This window comes from Garra rufa, chromosome 10 (genome assembly GCF_049309525.1).
Source record: "Garra rufa chromosome 10, GarRuf1.0, whole genome shotgun sequence".
Lineage (NCBI taxonomy): Eukaryota > Metazoa > Chordata > Actinopteri > Cypriniformes > Cyprinidae > Garra > Garra rufa.
The window spans coordinates 8,619,654-8,639,644 of NC_133370.1; the positions used below are offsets into that span (position 1 = coordinate 8,619,654).

A 19,991-nucleotide genomic window follows, 5' to 3' on the forward strand; every position below is an offset into this window, starting at 1 on the left:
AATCTTAAAAAACAGCAAATCTGCATATTAGAATGATTTCTGAAGGATCATGTGACACTGAAGACTGGAGTAATGATGCTGAAAATTCAGCTTTGATCACAGGAATAAATATACATTTATAAACAATAATAAATAAACAGTTTACAATATATTAACGTAGAAAACAGTTGTTTTTTAAATGGTAAAAAATATTTCAAAATTTTACTGTTTTTGCTGTACTTTGGATCAAATAAATGCAGGCTTGGTGAGCAGAAGACACTTATTTAAAAAACTAAAAATCTCACTGTTCAAAAACTTTTGACTGGTATCATATTCTTTTTAAACAATTATAAATATATAAGCTCTGTTATATTTCATATGTATTGGAATCTATCTAAAGTTCTGCTGGTGTTTTGTGTTTTGTGCAGGAGGACTCTTGAGGATCAGCAGGGTGTGAAGCAGATCTCTATGACGGAGGCGTTGAGCAGAGATGACATCCATGTGGCGTTTATATGCACTGAAAACACCAGCCATGAAGAGCACATCAGGTGACACAGATTTCCTCCTCACACATAATCACTTCTGACTTCTCACACATGACAAAAATGATCAAGTTTGAACGTCTTCCCTTTAAAATGATCATCTCTTCCTGATCTGCTCGATCTCAGGCAGTTCCTGGAGGCAGGGAAGCATGTTTGTGTTGAGTATCCCATGACCCTCAGCCACACGTCTGCAGTGGATCTGTGGAGTCTTGCTCAGCAAAAGGGTGAGTTTCTGTCTTGATCCACAGTTGTGGATGCAATATTTTAAATGGTAAAAGTTTGTTAGTATAAAGCTGTTAAATAATATGATTCTGCCTCTAGGATGGTTGAATATGTAACTTCTGTATGGTATCTTCAGGCCTGATGCTACATGAAGAACACATCGAACTCTTTACTCCTGACTTCAAACAGCTGAAAAAAGACATCGCTGGGAAAACACTGGAGGAGGGAACACTGCACTTCACAGGTACTGATTATATAATAGTATGCAATTCATCTTTTTTTAAAGGCTACCACTAGGGTTTTGATTGATGGTGATGGTGTTTTTTTTTTTTTCTTTTCTTAGGTGGATCCCTAAAAACAAATTTTGGCTTCCCGTCTTTCAGTGGTATTGCCAGACTGACCTGGTTGGTTGATCTTTTTGGGGAGCTCACGGTTACTGCAGCATCTCTGGTGGAGGAGAAAGAGAACAAATACATGAAAATGACGGCACACTTTCTGACCCGACAGCAGAAGTGAGTACACTGTGGCCACAGACAGATATTTTTAAATTGAAAAATACAATTTATTATTTGTTTTTAAATGTATTTGATCTGTCTGTCTGTCTGCACATAGTCATACAGAATGTCACATGAATTTTAAAACATGCTTTATATGTATGCTTTGAATAATTCTAATTTTATGCAGAAAAATTTTAACTTACTGGCACAAGTCAAAAGAGCTCAAAATTCCATTATATTTCATAAGATATAATTTTAGTTTTTCTCTTAATGTAAGTTTCCCCCCCCCCCCACCTGTTATTATTTATTTATTTATTTATTTATTTATTTATAAAAACTGTATTAATTTGTAATATTTTTATAATAATGTTTTATATTTTAATATTATTTATATATATATATATATATACATTTTTTTTTTTTTTTTTACTTTATTTTTATAATATTTTTGTAGCTGAGGAATAACATATCCATGAACACCCAGATATTAAGCTAAATTGCAAACAAATGAGCTCGAAATATTTAGATTCTAAAAACTGATAACCATTTCTTCAACTTTTTCCACTTAATAATTAATTAATTAATTAATATACACTGCTGTTCAAAAGTTTGGGATTTTTCTGAATTTTTAAAGAAGTCTCTTATGCTCATCACGGCTGCAATTATTTGATCAAAAATGCATTAAAAAATCAGTAATATTGCGAAATGTTATTACAATATAAAATAATGGTTTCTATTTTAATATACTTTAAAATATCATTTCTTCCTGTGATGCAAAGCTGAATTTTCGTCAGCCATTACTCCAGTCTTAAGTGTCAGAAATCATTCCAATATGCTGCCAAATATTTGATTGGAATACTGGAATTTTTTTTGGAACCTGTGATATTTTTCCAGGATTCTTTGAGGAATAAAAAAATGTAAAAAATATAAATATTTTCTAACAATATCACTTATTATCAATTTAACACATCTTTGCTGAATAAAAGTATTAATTTCTTTCAAAAAAAGAAAAATGTACTGACCCCAAACGTTTGAACAATAGTTTTAAAAAATAATTTTTTTTAAATAAATGCTGTTCTTTTAAACTTTTTATGCTTCAAAGAATCCTAAAAAAAATTAAGCAGCACAAATGATTCCAACATTGCTAATAAATCAGGAAATGTTAGAATTATTTTCAGTGACAGTGAATACTGGAGTAATAATGCTTACAATTCAGCTTTGATCAGATATATAATTTAGATTTTATTATATATTAAAATAGAAAAACATTATTTTACATCGTAAAAATATTTTACAATATATTTTTTTTGCAATTTGATCAAATAAACACAGCCTTGATGAGCAGAATAGACTTATTTAACATTATAAATCTTACCGATCCCAAACTTTTGAACAGCAGTGTATGTTATTTTTTTCACCAATTTCATCATCTGCCACACAAAAAAATCACAGGTTAATTCGAGTTCTTTCTGACGCAGACCTCTAACTTGGATTGAAGAGCGGGGTCCAGGACTGGGCAGAGCCAAACACATAAACTTTCGCTTTCAGGACACCACCATGACGGATCTTCCTCCAGGTCAGCGGGAGCCAGTGGGGCTGTTCATGCAGGATCTGGTGCTGTTCGGCCGGAAGCTGCAGGGTGAAGTGTCTGCCGCCAAGCTCCAGGAGGAGAGGAGCAGGATCTTACACTGCCTGCAGCTGGCAGACCGCATTCAACAGCTCAGTGAAAACACTCAGGCCTAAACCTGTCCACATTACGGGTTTACAAAATAACCCACTGACTGATGACTAGAATAAAAAATCATATTCAAGTAATTAAATATATAGGTTTATTTTCATTTGAATTTTTTAAACAATGAGAATCAGCTGGCTAATCAGTTGCTTTTTATGGTATATTTTGTTTCTGGCAAGTTTATGCTTTGCAATTCTACATTTATATCTCTCAATTCTAAGTCAAAAGAAAGTCTGAGGTTTTTTTTTTATCCCATGGTTGAATCCATCTTTCATAGCTTTTAATAGAGAAGTTCACTTCCAGAACCAAAATTTACAAATAATTAGTAAATTTACTCATCCCCTTGTCATCCAAGATGTTCATGTCTTTCTTTCTTCAGTCACAAAGAAATAGTTTTGAGGCAAACATTTCAGGATTTCTCTCCATATAATGGACTTCTTTGGTGCCCCCGAGTTTGAACTTCCAAAATGCAGTTTAAATGCAGCTTCAAAGAGCTTTAAACGATCACAGCCGAGGAAGAAGGGTCTTATCTAGCAAAACGATCAGATGTTTTCTAAAAATAAATGTGCAAAATATATACTTTTCAACCTCAAATACTGGTCTTGTCTAGCTCTGTGTGAACTCTGTGCATTCAGGACAGTACAGTTAGGGTATGTTGAAAAACTTCCAACTTCCACAAGCATTTGAGGTTAAAAAGTATATAATTTTTTTTTTTTTTTTTTTTTTTTTTTAGAAATTAACCAATCGTTTTCGCCCTTTTTCCTCGCCTGGGATCGTTTAGAGCCCTTTGAAGCTGCATTTAAACTGCATTTGTTTGAAGTTCAAACTCACGGGCACCATTGAAGTCCACTATATAGAGAACATCCTTGAAAGTTTTCCTCAAAAAAACACAGTTTCATTAAAACTGAAGAAAGAAAGACGGTGAGAAAAGAGGGTGAGTAAATTATCTGTAAGTTTTAGTTCTGGACGTGAACTAAAAAAGGACTAAATGAAACTACTATTAAAGTATGACTTCAAGTTTGTTCTATTCTTCACAAAAACTACTGAATTTGTAATACTTTTAGGTCATGACAGATTTTTTTTTTTTGTGAAATGTTTTTTTTTTTAGTCTTGAAATTGCAGTGATTTGAAAACAGGTAATGTAATAGTTTGTGTAAAATCCAAAGTTTAAAGTTTTTGTTTTAGAAATGGACGTAACTAGCACCAGGATACGCACTAACGGCACATTCCTTTATTGTATTCATTCGTAACTCTAGTTTTTGTTTAACCTAACATGGCTAGTTTATTATTTAACAGAAAAGGAATGATTCCTTCTCACTACTTGTTTTTTTTGTAGATCAATTTTATGTGACTGAATGCAAAGAATGTAGTATTATATATCTGCACCAGTGTTCAAATACAAATTGTGATTTTGGTCAATATTTTATGTACTTTTGTTTGGTTTGATATTGTCATTATCATATTTAAGTTACTCTGACACTTCTGTGGAAACTGGATGAGCTCCTCTTAAGATCCTCTTATCGTTCATGCTGTGGTGTCATTTTTTTTCTAGCTGTGTTCTCTCTGGGAAAGCACTGAATGGAGCATAAATGCACATATCATAGTCTGACAAACACAGGGAGAGAAAATGTTTTCTAACCATTATTCCTTGTTTACATTTGTCTTTTTGTTTTACTTAATAAATTGTGCCTGCTTTATGGAATTTATTTTGCACAGTGGAATCCACACATTAAAACCGGAGCATTTCAGAAGTCTGTTTTATGAAGACTATGAAGTAAAATGTTTGTAATGAAATTTTAAGCATGGCCCCAAATTATCATAATGCAGAAAAAATAAATTAAATGTCAGTCTTTCTATAGAGTTCAGAAATAGTACTACAACCATAGTATATTCGTATTATATTTTGAAATTATTTATAAAAATTATATATTTAATTATATATATTTTTTTTTACATTACAGAATTGTTAGGTATATATGCTTAATTCTCGGTAACTATAGTATTAATTTTTCGTGACCAAACAATGTTTACAAAGTTGATTAATCAATTTCTACCAAATGGTAATATCTACATGTACATTTCAACATTTGAAGTTGTATAAATTAACAATGTACTCTGAACAATATTTATAATTACACAATAATACAAATTATTTAATACATGCCAATGCCAATAATCAAATACTAATAAATTCAGTAAATAGTTTCTACTTTTATTATGTGACCCAGGACCACAAAACTAGTCATAAGGGTCAATTTTTTTAAATTTTATTTGATTTATACATCATCCGAAAGAATAAGCTTTTTATTATTGTTAGGAAAGGAAAATATTTGAAAATCTGAGGGTGCAAAAAAAATCTAAATATTGAAAAAAATCGCCTTTAAAGTTGTCCAAGTGAAGTTCTTAGAAATGCATATTACTAATCAAAAATTAAGCTTTGATATAGTTCCAGTAGGAAATTCACAAAATAGCTTCATTGAACATGATCTTTACTCAATATACTAATGATTTTTTGGCATAAAAGAAAAATGTATTATTTTGACCCATACAATGTATTTTTGGCTATTGCTACAAATATACTAATATGCTACACATAGACTAATAAATGCTGTTAAAAGTTCTTGTTCGTTGTTAGTTGATAACGCCTAATGCAATAACTAAGGCTGACAAGTTGTATTTTTACCTTTTATTCTTTCATTTCTATGGCTCAGATAGATAAAAATCCTGCATTATATGAAAGCAAGAGGTGAAAGCACAGTTTCAACTTTTATTCACAAAAACTGTCAGCCCTAAAGCCATTTAATTGACAAGGGCTTAGAAGCTGTGTTAATATGATGCCAATACTGTCATGTGCACTAATCCACATAAATCAAATAACAAACAGATGAGAAATATACATTTGGAAAGTGTCCAATTGCAACTATGCATTGAAATCATCCTTGCTGACTTGTTCCACGTTGGTCAGTTTTGATTTTTAATACAAAAATAGCTTCAAATAAATTATAACATTAAATCTAAAAAAAAAAAAGTGAAGGTACATTGTTTACTTGGAAAGAAGCAAATGGGAGCTTCAAGAAGATCTGGATCTGGATGAATGTATCTGGAATGTCTGAGAATGGAAGTACTTGTGTGCATCATCATGACTTCTGTTAAGCTGGACAAGACTAGTAATAAATATACAAAAAACAGTCAATGAAATAAAGGCAGACAAACATTGAAGTCGTAGTTCACAGAACATCGCAGTCATTGCAACTGCGTCAGTCTTTAACCTTCAACTGTCGGATCAGATCTTTCTGCTGGCTTTGTCATTTTAGCCAATGCACAGAGAACGAACAGATAAAAACAACATTCCTCCTGGGTGACCATCAGACCTGAGAACAGCAGGGCATTCTGGGATGCTGCTTCTGGAAGTCTAAGCGATGTGGGTTGAAGGTTATTGGGGTCTGTACAGTGGTCGAAAGGGCTCACGTGGATTTCTGTTTATAATGAAGGGTCAGGTCTCCACCGCTCTTCCAGATGAAATGCTTTACAGTCCTGAGATCCATGTTCGGATCCAAAACCTACAACAGACAGAAAACATTAACAATAGTCCAAACACTATTGAATGAAATTCATTATATATAATCTAACTGAAACAATCAGTGCAGTTAAGCATTAATAAAAAATAAGTATGTAAATAATGTTAAAGTAGCAGGAAGTCACCTAAAATGTAGGATATACTTAATTTTAAGTCCTTTCACACGGTTTAAACTAGCATTTAGGCCACTTTAACCCTGGGTTAATCAATGTTTCACACTTTAAATTTTATTATTAGGGTTACTGGTGTCACAAAAGCGTTGTGAATTGTAACAGCCAATCAGAATTTAGGTCACCTCTTTACATTTGTTTCAGCATCTGGGGAAAATAAGTTGTTGAACAGCAAATAATGAGTACATTGGAGTGAATAGTGTGGAAATGGTTAAAGGAGTAGTTCACTTCCAGAACAAAAATTTACAGATAATTTACTCACACCGTCATCTAAGATGTTCATGTCTTTCTTTCTTTTGGGGTCTTTCTTTAGCCGTGGCCTAATGGTTAGAGAGTCGAACTTGTAACCCAAAGGTTGCAGGTTCGAGTCTCAGGTCCGGCAGGGATTGTAGGTGGGGGGAGTGAATGTACAGCACTCTCTCCACCCTCAATACCACGACTGAGGTGAGTCCCTTGAGCAAGGCACCGATCCCCCAACTGCTCCCCGGGCGCCGCAGCAATGGCTGCCCACTGCTCCGGGTGTGTGTTCACGGTGTGTGTGTGTTCACTACTGTGTGTGTGCACTTGGATGGGTTAAATGCAGAGCACAAATTCCTTGTATGGGTCACCATACTTGGCCTCACTCACCCCCTTTCCTTCCTTTCCTTTCCTTTAGTCGTAAAGAAATTGTGTTGAGACAAACATTTCAGGATTTCTCTCCATATAGTGGACTTCTATGGTGCACCTGAGTTTGAATTTGCAAAATGCAGTTTAAATGCAGCTTAAAAGGGCTCTAAATGATCCCAGCCGAGGAAGAAGGGTCTTATCTAATGAAACCATTGTTTTTTTTGTTTTTTTAATTGACAATTTATAAACTTTTCAAGCTCAAATGCTCATCTTGTCTAGCTCTGCGTGAACTCTGTTTTCTGGGTCAAAAAACTCCCATCTCATTTTCTCCTCCAACTTAAAAACAAAAAACAAAAAAACATCGCTGCAGGAGTACCAACCCAGTGTTCACAAAGGATCAAACACCCTTTACAAAACTGCGATGTAGGACTAATATCGCAGTTGGAGGAGACAATGAGATGGGAGTTTTTTTGACATACCCTAACTTGTCTTGGACTGGAATACAGAGTTGAGGCAGAGCTAGACAAGATGAGCATTTGAGGTTAAAAAGAAGTATAGAAATTGTAATTGTTTTAGAAAATAACAGATTGTTTTGCTAAACAAGACTCTTCTTCTTCACCTTTGAAGCTGCATTACACTGCATTTTGGAAGTTCAAACTCGTGGGCACCTTGGAAGTCCACTATATGGAGAACATTCCTGAAATGTTCTCCTCAAAAAGCAATTTCTTTACGACAGAAGAAAGAAAGACATGAACATCTTGGATGAGAAGGGGGTGAGTAAATTATCTGTACATTTTTGTTCTGAAAGTGAAATTCTCCTTTAAGGAGGTCTGATAGGAGGCCTAACCTGATCCAAACACATGAGCTCAATCTTCTCTTCAGCAATCACCGCCACGTCTTCCTCTTTTTCCTGCTCTCCTGGCTTGTCATTGGCTGAGGAGCTGGTGGTCTGTGACTCTGTGTCGAGGTTAATGATCTTCTCGTAGACGTGTTCCATCACTTTTCTCACCTGTAGCATGTCGCTAGCAGACAAACGGTCCCTGAAAACAACAGACCACGATGAATAATCACGAATGTACATTCAAATATTGCTTTTGCACTGTCATAAAATGTGAATTTCTAAGCATAACACTTATTCGTTATTGCTTTTCCATTTGATCACTTTTACAAACAACATACTTTTTGAGTGTTTTGGCCCCAGATGACGAATGAGGTTGGAGGTAGAATGGGATCTTGTTGAATTTTGGCATGTTTTTCTGTAGCAGAGAAGAAAAACAGTTAATATAAATTACCAGTCAAAAGTTTTTGCACAGAAGATTTTTTATGTTTTTTAAAGAAGTCTCTTCTGCTCAACAGGCGTGCATTGATTTGATCCAAAACACAGCAAAGCAGAATTTTTATGAAACATCTTGCTATTTAAAATAGCTGCTTTCTATTTGAATACATTGTAAAATGTAATTCATTTCTGTGATCAAAGCTACATTTTTAGCATCATAACTTCAGTCTTTAGTGTCATGATCCTTCAGAAATAATTCTAACATGCTGATTTGTTGTTCAAGAAACATTTTCTATTATTATTTTTAATTATAAATATTAAAAACAGTTAAGAACATTTTTTTCAGGATTATTAGATAATTAGAAAGATCCAATGGTCAGCATTTTTCTAAAATAAAAAGCTTTTATAACATTATACATTGTATACTATACCATTATACCATATATAATATATAAATATATATTTTTTTGTTTACAAAGAAATTATAGAAATTAATACTTTTATTTAGCGAGGATGCTTTAAATGGATAAAAAGGGATGATAAAGACATTTATAATGTTACAAAAGATTTCTATTTCACATAAATGCTGTTTTTCTGAACTTTTTATTCATCTTTAAGAAACTTGAAAAAAAATCTACTTGTTTGTTTTCAACATAATACAAATAATAATAACGATAATAATAATATTTTTAAGCAGCAAATCAGAATATTAGAATGATTTCTGAAGGATTATGTGACTGGAGTAATGACGGTAAAAATTTAGCTTTGAAATCAGAGGAATAAATTACATTTTAAACAGTTATTTTAAAAAGTAAAAATATTTCAAACCTTTTGAATTGTAGTTTACAATCACAAACATATGATGAACACATAACAGAATGCCTGTTGGATTTGAAACACTCACATCTACAGTGATATCAATAACCCACTGAGGTACGGTTTCATTCAGTAACATGGACTCCGTCTCTCCTCCAGAATCACGGCACAATAACCTAGAATTGGAAAGAAAGATGGCTTATATTGAAGATAAGATGCAGGAAGGACGAGTTTAATGTCTTCATCAGTACCGGAAACAGTTTTTCTGACCTAAACAATGTTCTTCCTCCTGCTTCACCAAAGATGACAGGAGTGTGTGGAGGAACCTGAAAGTAGCCATTGCCCTTTTGAATTCGGCTCTCTTGTTCACCGTTCACTGCAGAGAAAATTAACACAGAAAATAATGTAAATGAAGCTCAGAAACCACTAGCAAAATCACTGCATGCATATATGTGTATTAAGCAATCCCAGAATGGCTTGCAAAAGAAGTCTAGAGACTTATTTTTTTAGAAATACTAAAATAGCAGACGTAAGTCAAAGAAAATTTAATTCAATACTAGAAGTATTAACAGATATGTGACCCTGGACCACAAAACCTTAAAAGTCTTAACATTCCATTTTTATAAATTTTTTTGAAAGCTGAATTAATAAGCTTTCAATTGATGTATCGTTTGTTTTAAAATCGCCTTTAAAAGTTGTCCAAATGAAGTTTTAGCAATGCATATTACTAATCAAACATTTTTAAGTTTTTATATATTTACAGTAGAAAATTTACAAAATATCTTCATGGAACATTATCTTTACTTAATATCCTAATTTTTGGCATAAATATAAATATACAATTTTGACCCATACAATGCAATGCTACAAATATACCCATGCTACTTACGACTGGTTCTGTGGTCCAGGGTCACATATAATAATCATTATTGCCTTTATTAAAATATTCCTTTGCAAAAAACAAACAAACAAACAAACAAACAAACAAACAAAAAAAGGTCTACCATGGTTGAGTTCACCTTCTTCCTCTTCCATTGGGTTTACATGAGTTCTGGGCCAGAACTCTAACAGCGCCTGCAGGAGCAGCCCACCCAGATTCACTGAAACATATGAATAAACACAAAGAATGGTTGATACATAATTCTCACTGCTGAGCTAATATTGTAAGGTCAGAATATGAATAAACAAATATACACAAACTTCAACAAATCCGTAGCATTGTGTTGTTTTCTAAATGTTCTAAATGTCCTTACATCTAAAAAGGCAGTGCGACTTGGGAAAAGATTTTAAAGAAATGCTAAATTAAATTATATCTTGTTTTAAATGTTAGGTGTATAAATTCAGCATCCCTAGTGGCACCAAATAGATCTGCGAAAAAAACAAAACATACACTACCAGTCAAAAGTTTTTAAACAGTAAGACTTTTAATGTTTTTTTTTGTTTTGTTAAAGAAGTCTCTTCTGCTCACCAAGCCTGGATTTATTTGATCCAAAGAACAGCAAAAAATGTATTCTTGTGATTTTAAAGCCGTGATTTTTTGCACCAGTACTTCAGTCACATGATCCTTCAGATATCATTCTAATATTCTGATTTGCTGCTTATTATTAGTATGTTAAAAACAGCTGATCAAAGATCAGAATTTACCTGAAAAAAGAAATCTTTTATAACATTATAAATGTCTTTATCACCACTTTTGATTAATTTAAAGCATCTTTACTAAATAAAAGTATCAATTTCTGTCATTTCTTTGGATCTTTCTATTCATCAAACAGTCATCAACTGTTTTAAATATTGATAATAATAATAATAATAATAATAAATGTGTCTTGAACAGCAAATCAGCATAATTAGAATGATTTCTCAAGGATCATGTGACACTAAAAACTGATGTAATGATGCTTAAAATTTTGCTTTGATCACAGGAATAAATTACATTTTAAAATATATTCAAACAGAAATCAGTTAATTTAAAAAGTAAAAATACTTTAAAATGTTACTGTTTTTGCTGTACTTTGGATCAAATACATGCAGGCTTGGTGAGCCTATAAAAACTATAAAAATCCTACTGTTTACTGTTAAAAAAATAACTTTTGAATGGTAGTGTAGTCTAGTCCCTATTTAATTGTGTTTTGCTTTCAAGAATTTCATATTTGCAGCATAAAAATGAGATATTCAGCTAACTCCTTTAAGAGAAAAATACTTAAGTCACAGCAAAACATCAATATGCACTTAGAAAAAACATTACACTTTGGATCAGAGCCATCTGGGCTTGTGAATCCAGCATCTTTAGCTGCCACCCACGCCGCAAAACAATCACTTTCATCTAGCGTGATAGTCAGCATCTGAAAAGAAGCAAGAACAGATTTAACTTACATAATCTTTCATCTGCACCCTTATTATTAATTGAAAACCAAGACGCTAATACTCACCCCTGTTTTGAGATCTACAGTAAACCAGTTTGGCACATAGACCGTCTTGAACCTCTTTTTAATTTCTTCATCATAGTCTACTTTACCCAAGTCTTCCCCCTTACATGCCTACAAAACACAAAGCGAGCCAATTACATAATTGGTCTTAAGATGCCATAAAATCTTCTCATGATCTTCACTTACCTTGAGGACATCCCAGAATGCCACACTGTCATTGGAGTCTTTAGTGAGTATGTGCCTTTTGTCATTGAGAATATGACACTGAACAATGCTGGTGCCACCTGAAATAATAAATTAAAAAGAACAGACTAGCTCATTTTGATTAAGAGAGATTAGTAATCAGCCATTTAATGGAGACATATATCAAAAGCAACAAGTTCCTTATACAATTTGCTCATGGTTTACTCAGGGATCAAACCAGCAACCTTATGATTAACAGCCCTGAATTTTAACTTAACACTAAGGTGCTTGCTCAAGCACACACAGATGTTCACTTACCTTTGACGACCTGCTCTGGCTGTGTACACAGTGGAGTTAAAGGTGCACTGCAGTCATTGTCGTATTCTCCAGATGCTCTGAAGTTATGCATGCCCTTTAGAGACTGAGAATGCCAAATAAACAAATTCAGAGAGATATGAGCATTTCAATTCAATTGCATATATGCCACTGTTCAAAAAAAAAAAATTCTGAAATGTAACTGACCCATTTGTTTACAAATGATTTAGTTGTGGACACCCAAATTGCTTGAGGTGGATCAGCAGATTTGTCCAATTCCATCTGCACAGAGACACCAGATACACTGTAAGACCAGGTTTCTGACAGATTGAACGTACATTTGATCTTGACATCATTTCTATATTTTCAAACACCAAGCAGTTCAAGCTCACCTTCAGAACAGGTGCTTTCTCTTCACATATGAGCACACGCAAGTCAGGGTTACGTAGATCCGTACAGTAGATTTTTCGGTCACGTCCGCCGGAGTAGAAGTGTGTGAAGGCTTCATTCACCTGAAGCGCCCATACGCCTTCATCGTGGACCCGGTATGTGGCAATGCATCGCTGCTGGCCAAGAGACCACAGACGTATTGTGCCATCCGAGCTACCGGAGAGACACTATACAGAGAAACAAAGCAGGTTTAACATGTATGTCTGATGAAAAACCTTACTAAAGTCAATACGCGTATGATGATGGCTGTGATCAGACAGAAAAATAACTGTTTTGGCATTTCTGATGCAAAATCTGTTAAATTTTTGTGTAGTCTGAAAAAAACCCCATTTGTTTACAAACCAAATCCAAAACACATTTATGTTAAAGGGGTAGTTTACTTTCAGAACAAGAATTTACAGATAATGTACTCACCCTCTTGTCTTCCAAGATGTTCTTGTCTTTCTTTGTCAGTCGTAAAGAAATGGTGTTTTTTAAGAAAACTATTTCAGGATTGCTTTCCATATGATGGACTTTTATGGTGCCCCCAAGTTTGAACTTCCAAAATACAGTTTAAATGCAGCTTCAAAGGGCTCTAAATGATCCCAGCCGAGGGGATCGGCCCCCTTGACATCCAATGATGTTTCTTTCTTCAGTCATAAGGAAATTATGTTCTTTGAGTAAAACATTTCTCTCCATATAATGGACATTTATGGTGCCCCTGAGTTAGGAAAAATCTGTTATTTTCTAAAAACATTTGCAACTTATATACTTTTTAATCTCAAACGGTCATTTTGCCAAGCTAAACAAGATGAGCATTTGAGTTTAAAAATATATAATTTGTGATTTTTCCTCAGGTGTGATCGTTTAGATCCCTTTGAAGCTGCATTTTGGAAGTTCAAACTCAGGGGCACCATAGAAGTCCATTATATGGAGAGAAATTTTTTACTCAAAAAACAATTTCCTTATGACTGAAGAAAGAATGACATGAACATGTTAAATGACAAGGGGGTGAGTAGAGTACATTATCTGTAAATGTTTGTTCTGAAAGTCAACTGTAATGCAATTTGAAAGGCAGGATTGCAAACTTGATTTTTTTTTGCACACATGACATACAATTATGTCTGGAGCCATGCTCAATCCTACCTGAGTGCCGTCTCTGTTTAACAATAACGTTTTGACGTTGTCAGCGTGGCCTTTCAGCTTCATTAGCTTAGCACATGTCCGTGGATCCCAGACCCTCAAGACCTGAAAAAAAAGACACAAATCACTTCCAGTAACCGAAATGTTTTATTTGAGCCTGCAGTTAAAATTATGATTTTTCTTCCCTAAAACATGAAAACTAAAAAACTGTGAGACTAACCTTCTCTGTAGATCCAGAGATGATCACAGTTCCTGTCTGATTCATGGCCAGACTGTAGATAGAGTCCTTGTTTCCACTCAGTGAGGAAGCTATCACAGAAATGATAGATGCAATCAGGGTTAGTATAGTTAACAAAAACTATAATATTCTTAAATAAAATAAATGTTAACTGAAATAAAATAAGATATACAATCTAAAATGTCTTCTTTTTTTAAGTTTAACTTGACGAAATACGAAATAACAAACTAAAATAAAGAATAAAATATGTTTACACTACCAGTCAAATGTTTTTGAACAGTAAGATTTTTTCTCTTTTGCTCACCAAGCCTGCATTTATTTGATCCAAAGTACAACAAAAGCAGTAATATGTGAAATATATATATTTTTTATTTAAAATAACTGCTTTCTATCTGAATATTAGGGCTGCACGATATATCGAATAATTATCGTTATCGCGATAACAGTGTATGCGATATTGGTATCGCAGAGTTGCGATAAATGGCATTTAATTGGTTTCATTTCTTTACAAAACTTTCACTAGGCTAACTACTGCACAGACTGCTGTGCTGTGAGCTGCAGTGTGACAGGTTCGCCTTTCTCTTCAACATTACATAACCATTTAAACTTAATCTTTATATTATTCCCTTTAATTAACTTTTGAGATATTATTTAGCCGTCAGTCACTCCCTGTCACTGACACTGCGCTCCGCTGAACTAGGAACCGGCTGTTTTTTGCACTCAACTATCCTCTGTCCCGGATCTTCACAAACTGCATTGCAATTAGGTGTGTGTGATATGACGATGTTTTACTGTGGACAGTTAAAAGGTCCCCACAATCTATATTTCGTGTTAGAGCGCGCACATTCTGTCAAATACAATTCTGCCGCCTCAGTCTTAATATAGGCTACTGTACAACGCGGCACACATTCAAATCAAATGATAACTCAGCTGCAGAGGACCGCTCACACATAGGCATCATTTCCACTGTGGGGACACGCTTTTTTCAAAATCCCGTTTGTGTCCTGCCACTTTCAAAACAAGGTTTTGTTAAAGTAATCTATTGTATTGTAGAATGGACGCTATGCACTGCTGAGAGTTTCGCGCGGTCGTTAAAAACGAAACCGAAAGTAACACGCGCACGCGCATTCAAATACAATTTTAATACCCCGTGTTTAGAGAGCGAACCCACAATGCGCGCAAATTAGGCTATATAACATATTTAGGCTGTTATTAATATGTGGGCTATATATTAAGTTTTGTAGTTGTCTATAACTGTATCATGCTTCAAAAATTCGGTCTCTATTTGCACTTTGAATATTGTAAAAGAACAGACATCACTGCAGACAATGAAAAGGCTACTCTAAGACAAGCTAATAAGATTGTTTGTGATTCAACACACATTTTGTACACAGACTATGAGTTGTTGCCTTCTGGGAGGAGGTTTAGAGTTCCTTATTGTAGAATGAATAGATTTAAAAATTCATCACTGTGTCTATAAAGTGGTTAAATAATTGTAGTATGGAGCTGTAAAATTTTATTTTGATATATTTATTTATTTATTTTTATTGGGGTTATGTATTTATCTATTTATTGTTGTGTTATTTGTATTGTTATTGGTGTGCTTTATTTCTCTGTCAATTGATTGCAGCATGGGTGATGGGCCCAAGACAAATTTCCCTGCGAGGGACAATAATGTTTACCTTACCTTACCTTGAAACAGTAGCCTACTTTGATTATGGCTGCATTTATTGTCTAAATGACTAAGAAAGAACTGGGTCGTTTATTTTTTGTTATTTATACTGTAGATTCTTTAAAAACGCAGTGGTTATCTCCAATTTTAATGGCTCTACCTATAATAAAGAAAATAAACATCTTGTTGATGTACTCATTTTCTATTAAGTTAGATTTAATTCGGATGACAGAAGAATATCTTTTACCTGTTTATTTGATCATTACATATATAAATTATTAAAAATAGACAATAATAATAAAAATAATAATAATTTAAAAAATAAATATCGCAAGAAATATCGTTATCGCAATATTCAACAACAATATCGCATATTGCATATTTTCCCAATATCGTGCAGCCCTACTGAATATATTTTAAAATGTAATTTATTCCAGTAATCAAAGCTAAAGTGTTACATGATCCTTCAAAAATCATAATGATATGCCAATTTGCTGTTCAAGAAACATTTATAATTATTATTATTATTACTATCAATATTTAAAACAGTTGAGTACATTTTTTCAGGATTCTTTGATTTATAGAAAGATCCAAAGATCAGCATTTATCTGAAATAAAAATCTTTTGCAACATTATACACTATATCATTCAAAAGACGAAGAAGTTAAATACTTTTGTTTAGCAAGGATGCTTTAAATTGATCAAAGTGATTGAAGACATTTATAATGCTACAAAAGATTTCTAATTCACGTAAATGCTGTTCTTTTGAACTTTCTATTCATCAAAAAATCTGAAAAAAAAAAAGTTTTCAACATAATAATAATAAATGTTTTCTGAGCAGCAAATCAGAATATCTGAATGATTTCTGAAGGATCATGTAACTGGAGTAATACAAACAATTCAGCTTTGAAATCACAGGAATAAAATACATTTTAAAATATATTAAAATAGAAAACAGTTATTTTAAAAGTAGTAAAAAGTAGTAAAAATATTTTAAAATGTTACTGTTTTAGCTGTACTTTGGATCAAATAAATGCAGGCTTGGTGAGCAGAGGAGGCTTCTTTAAAAAAGAATAAAAAAACGTACCATTTAAAAACGTTTGACTTGTAGTTTACATATTCAATACAATTCAATTCAAGTTTATTTGTATAGCGCTTTTCACAATACAAATCGTTGCAAAGCAGCTGTACAAAAAAAAAATGTATGCTACTACAATATATTTAGTAGCTTATTAGTGGTGACTACTGTATGTTAAGTTGATGTACATATGGTATAAATATTAAAAACAGTAATGGTGTAATCAAAAACAGATGATGAACACTAATAGTAATGATTATGTGTTGCAATCAAACTTGTAGAAAAATGGTGTATTGCTGTATGATATCATATCAAAAAAAAAGAAAGAAAGCCAAACACAACAAAACAAAATTACTAAAATATTAACTACAACTAAAATAAAAAGTGATACTGAAATAACACTGGATGCAGTACTGCATTCATTTTCATTTTGGTTTTCACAACCATCTGCTTAATTACATGCTTCAACCCTCGACTCCATGACTCAGAAGGAAGACTGTGTCAAACAGAGAGCTTACTCACTGGTGACTGTGTTATTAGAGGCGGTCAGAGCTGTCAGTGTGTTCACATCCCACAGGAAGATCTGCCTGTCCAGTCCAGCCGACGCCACCAGTTCCTTGTCCTTCGCATATGCTAAAGCTTTGACGTAGTCCTGAAGAGTGAATCACAATCAACAAAATCACTTCAGGTCTCATAATTGCACACAAAATGGCAAAAACGTTTTCAAAATTTCAGTCTGTTTTCTATACAGTTTCCTAGAGCTGTAAATGGACCAAATTGTCAATAGTCAAATGTCTTGCAATTTTATGTAAAACTGCCATCAGAATAACCCTAATGCGTAAAAATGAAAGCAACAAACTAAGATAAATACAAGAAATGTACCTTATGTGTCCGTAACGTGGACATGCAAAACCCTTTGTGTGCATTCCAGACTTTCACGGTGGTGTCAGAGGAGGCTGATATCACTACAACACAGAAAAATCCACTGACACTGGCTGCCTTCCAAAGGCAAAGCGCAGTAACTACACATTTGGTCAAAATTGAGTTAAGGCCTAAAATGGACTTTGTGACAACTGTTTTGTCTTGTGGCAAAGTCTCCTGGTTCAATTTCGTCCCAGAGAAACGAGAGTGTTTCAGAGAAATAAGAGTGTCAACATGCTTGACTAGCTGGCGTAAAAACTTTAAAGGCATTTTTCTCAGTTTCAGTGTTGGCGTAGTTACTGCACTTTGCCTTTGGAGGGCAGTAAAGCCTAGAATATATTTAGATTTGACAATCAAGTTTTTGTAAAAGGCATATACGGTGCTTAGACGTACATGTTTTTCCATTACAACAGAGGATGATGTCATTCACCCAGTCTGTGTGATGCTCCATTGAAGCGATGTAAGGATCCTGCTGCAACAGTAAATGGCTATTAGCTGGACTTATCAGAAACATTTGACTACAAATTACAGAACTGGGATAAATAGTGACATTGAGGGAGATATAAAGTTAGCACTGCTGTTCAAAATGAAAAGTGTGGTCACACGGTTACAAAAAACAAGGGTTAAAATAAATTATTATTCATGAATCATGAAAAATGCTGGTTGTACTTTGTGTTGATTGACACTCCATATCCTGATGATGGAATCTCGGCCGGCTGTGAAGAGTCTGTTAAGAGCAGGATCCAGCTGAAGAGCATTCACACCATTACGATTGTACTTCTCCACTTCATCTCTAATCACGTAGGAAACCTGTAAACAAGTTAGTATTAATAACTCCAGTTTATCAGACAATCAAAGAAAACCTACAGTCTACCAAAATACCTATGTTCTTCAGATATAGAAAACAATTGATTATACAGTACCAGTTGAAAGATTTTGCACAGTAAGATTTTTATGTTTTTTTAAAGAAGTCTCTTCTGCTCATCAAGCATGCATTTATTTGATCCAAAGTACAACAAAAACAGTCATATTTTTAGAAAAATAATAATAGTAGTAGTAATACATGTTTTTAACAGCAAATCAGAATATTAGAATTATTTCTGAAGGATCATGTGACTGGAGTAATGATGCTAAAATTCAGCTTTGAAATCAGATTAACCTGAGGCTGTACAACATCTGTATACAAAGACAATGTTTTTAATCTAATGAACCTAATCAATAAGCACACAATTGTACTAAAAGAGCTCATTTAATTACATCAATCTATTCTGGTACAGTGGTCCAATAAGTATTTGGACACATTTAAAAATACCTGAATGCCACTGCGCTACATATCATCACTGTACTATGATAACACCACAGTACTTCTTGTACGGGTAAAAATGTTTGGGTTTGTAAATATTATGGACGCTATATTTGGCGACACTTTCTTGAAACATGTAAACGTATTATACATTTACAAATACATAGTTGTAAAGTTACGAAACGTTATCTATAAATTATTACCTGGACTTTCCTCCGTCCGGCAGCGTTCTGTCTGTGATGGGTCGCCATCTTGCATGTTGACAATCGGTGAACGCGTCACTTCCGGACGAGAGCGGCTTACGTTCCGGCGTTTGTTGAATATGTCAAAATCTTTTGTCACTAGAGGTCACCGTTGGGTACATTTGCGAGCTAGTTGGTTCACCTGAGCTAGTCATTTGCAGATAGTGAATACTGACTTTTATATTTGAAGTTGCTTAGTGTTATTTGCACACGACATAACATACGTGTATTATAGCCTACATTATAAATTAAACATTGTTTGTACTATTTTCTGGGGTTTTTAGTTTTATACAGTAATGCAGTAGGGCATAGTTCTCTAAAATACTGCAGGTGAATCATAGGGGAGACATCAAAAATGTGTGTTGCTTAAACAAAACCTGAGTGAAAATGCTTCATAAACAAAACACTGGCAATAACTACATGCACAATATAATCACTATGAACACATATTTAACCCTCCTCTGTCCTGCATAACATTTTCTGGTGTCTATTTTTTGTTTGAAATTTTGCTTAAATGTCATATTCCTATCTATGAAAGTAAAACTGCTTTACGAGCAGCGGGCATATGCAGAATGCATATAGAACAACATGAAGGAGACATTTACCACAACTGTTGATATTAGA

General features: G+C 33.8%; 2 protein-coding genes across 4 annotated transcripts in view; one reads left to right on the forward strand and one right to left on the reverse strand.

Annotated features, from left to right (window-relative positions):
- Positions 1 to 4,674, forward strand: part of blvra (biliverdin reductase A) — a 5,977-nt gene extending 1,303 nt beyond the window's left edge. Inside the window, exons 3-7 of the mRNA XM_073848568.1 lie at positions 380 to 527; positions 648 to 745; positions 880 to 987; positions 1,087 to 1,255; positions 2,719 to 4,674. Of these exons, the coding sequence (XP_073704669.1) occupies positions 380 to 527; positions 648 to 745; positions 880 to 987; positions 1,087 to 1,255; positions 2,719 to 2,983 (788 nt within the window). The 3' untranslated portion in view covers positions 2,984 to 4,674. The remainder of the gene's footprint in view (positions 1 to 379; positions 528 to 647; positions 746 to 879; positions 988 to 1,086; positions 1,256 to 2,718) is intronic.
- A 1,045-nt stretch (positions 4,675 to 5,719) lies between these two features.
- wdr48b (WD repeat domain 48b) lies at positions 5,720 to 19,782 on the reverse strand. 3 transcript variants are annotated; one of them, XM_073848661.1, is made up of 19 exons: positions 19,329 to 19,782; positions 18,492 to 18,632; positions 18,216 to 18,294; positions 17,784 to 17,866; positions 17,424 to 17,553; positions 14,134 to 14,222; positions 13,917 to 14,018; positions 12,734 to 12,958; positions 12,549 to 12,623; positions 12,345 to 12,447; positions 12,030 to 12,127; positions 11,847 to 11,954; positions 11,663 to 11,759; positions 10,437 to 10,517; positions 9,688 to 9,793; positions 9,506 to 9,593; positions 8,505 to 8,581; positions 8,173 to 8,365; positions 5,720 to 6,532 (listed from the first exon to the last, which is right to left on the reverse strand). In XM_073848661.1, exons 1-19 carry the CDS (start codon positions 19,374 to 19,376, stop codon positions 6,437 to 6,439), a joined length of 2,019 nt encoding a protein of 672 aa, XP_073704762.1. In that variant the 5' UTR covers positions 19,377 to 19,782; the 3' UTR covers positions 5,720 to 6,436. The 3 variants fall into 3 exon arrangements, with proteins under 3 accessions (XP_073704762.1, XP_073704761.1, XP_073704760.1); XM_073848660.1 differs by having other exon boundaries at positions 10,422 to 10,517; positions 18,216 to 18,291; positions 19,329 to 19,778; XM_073848659.1 differs by having other exon boundaries at positions 10,422 to 10,517; positions 19,329 to 19,777.
- Between the last annotated feature and the right edge of the window lie 209 nt (positions 19,783 to 19,991).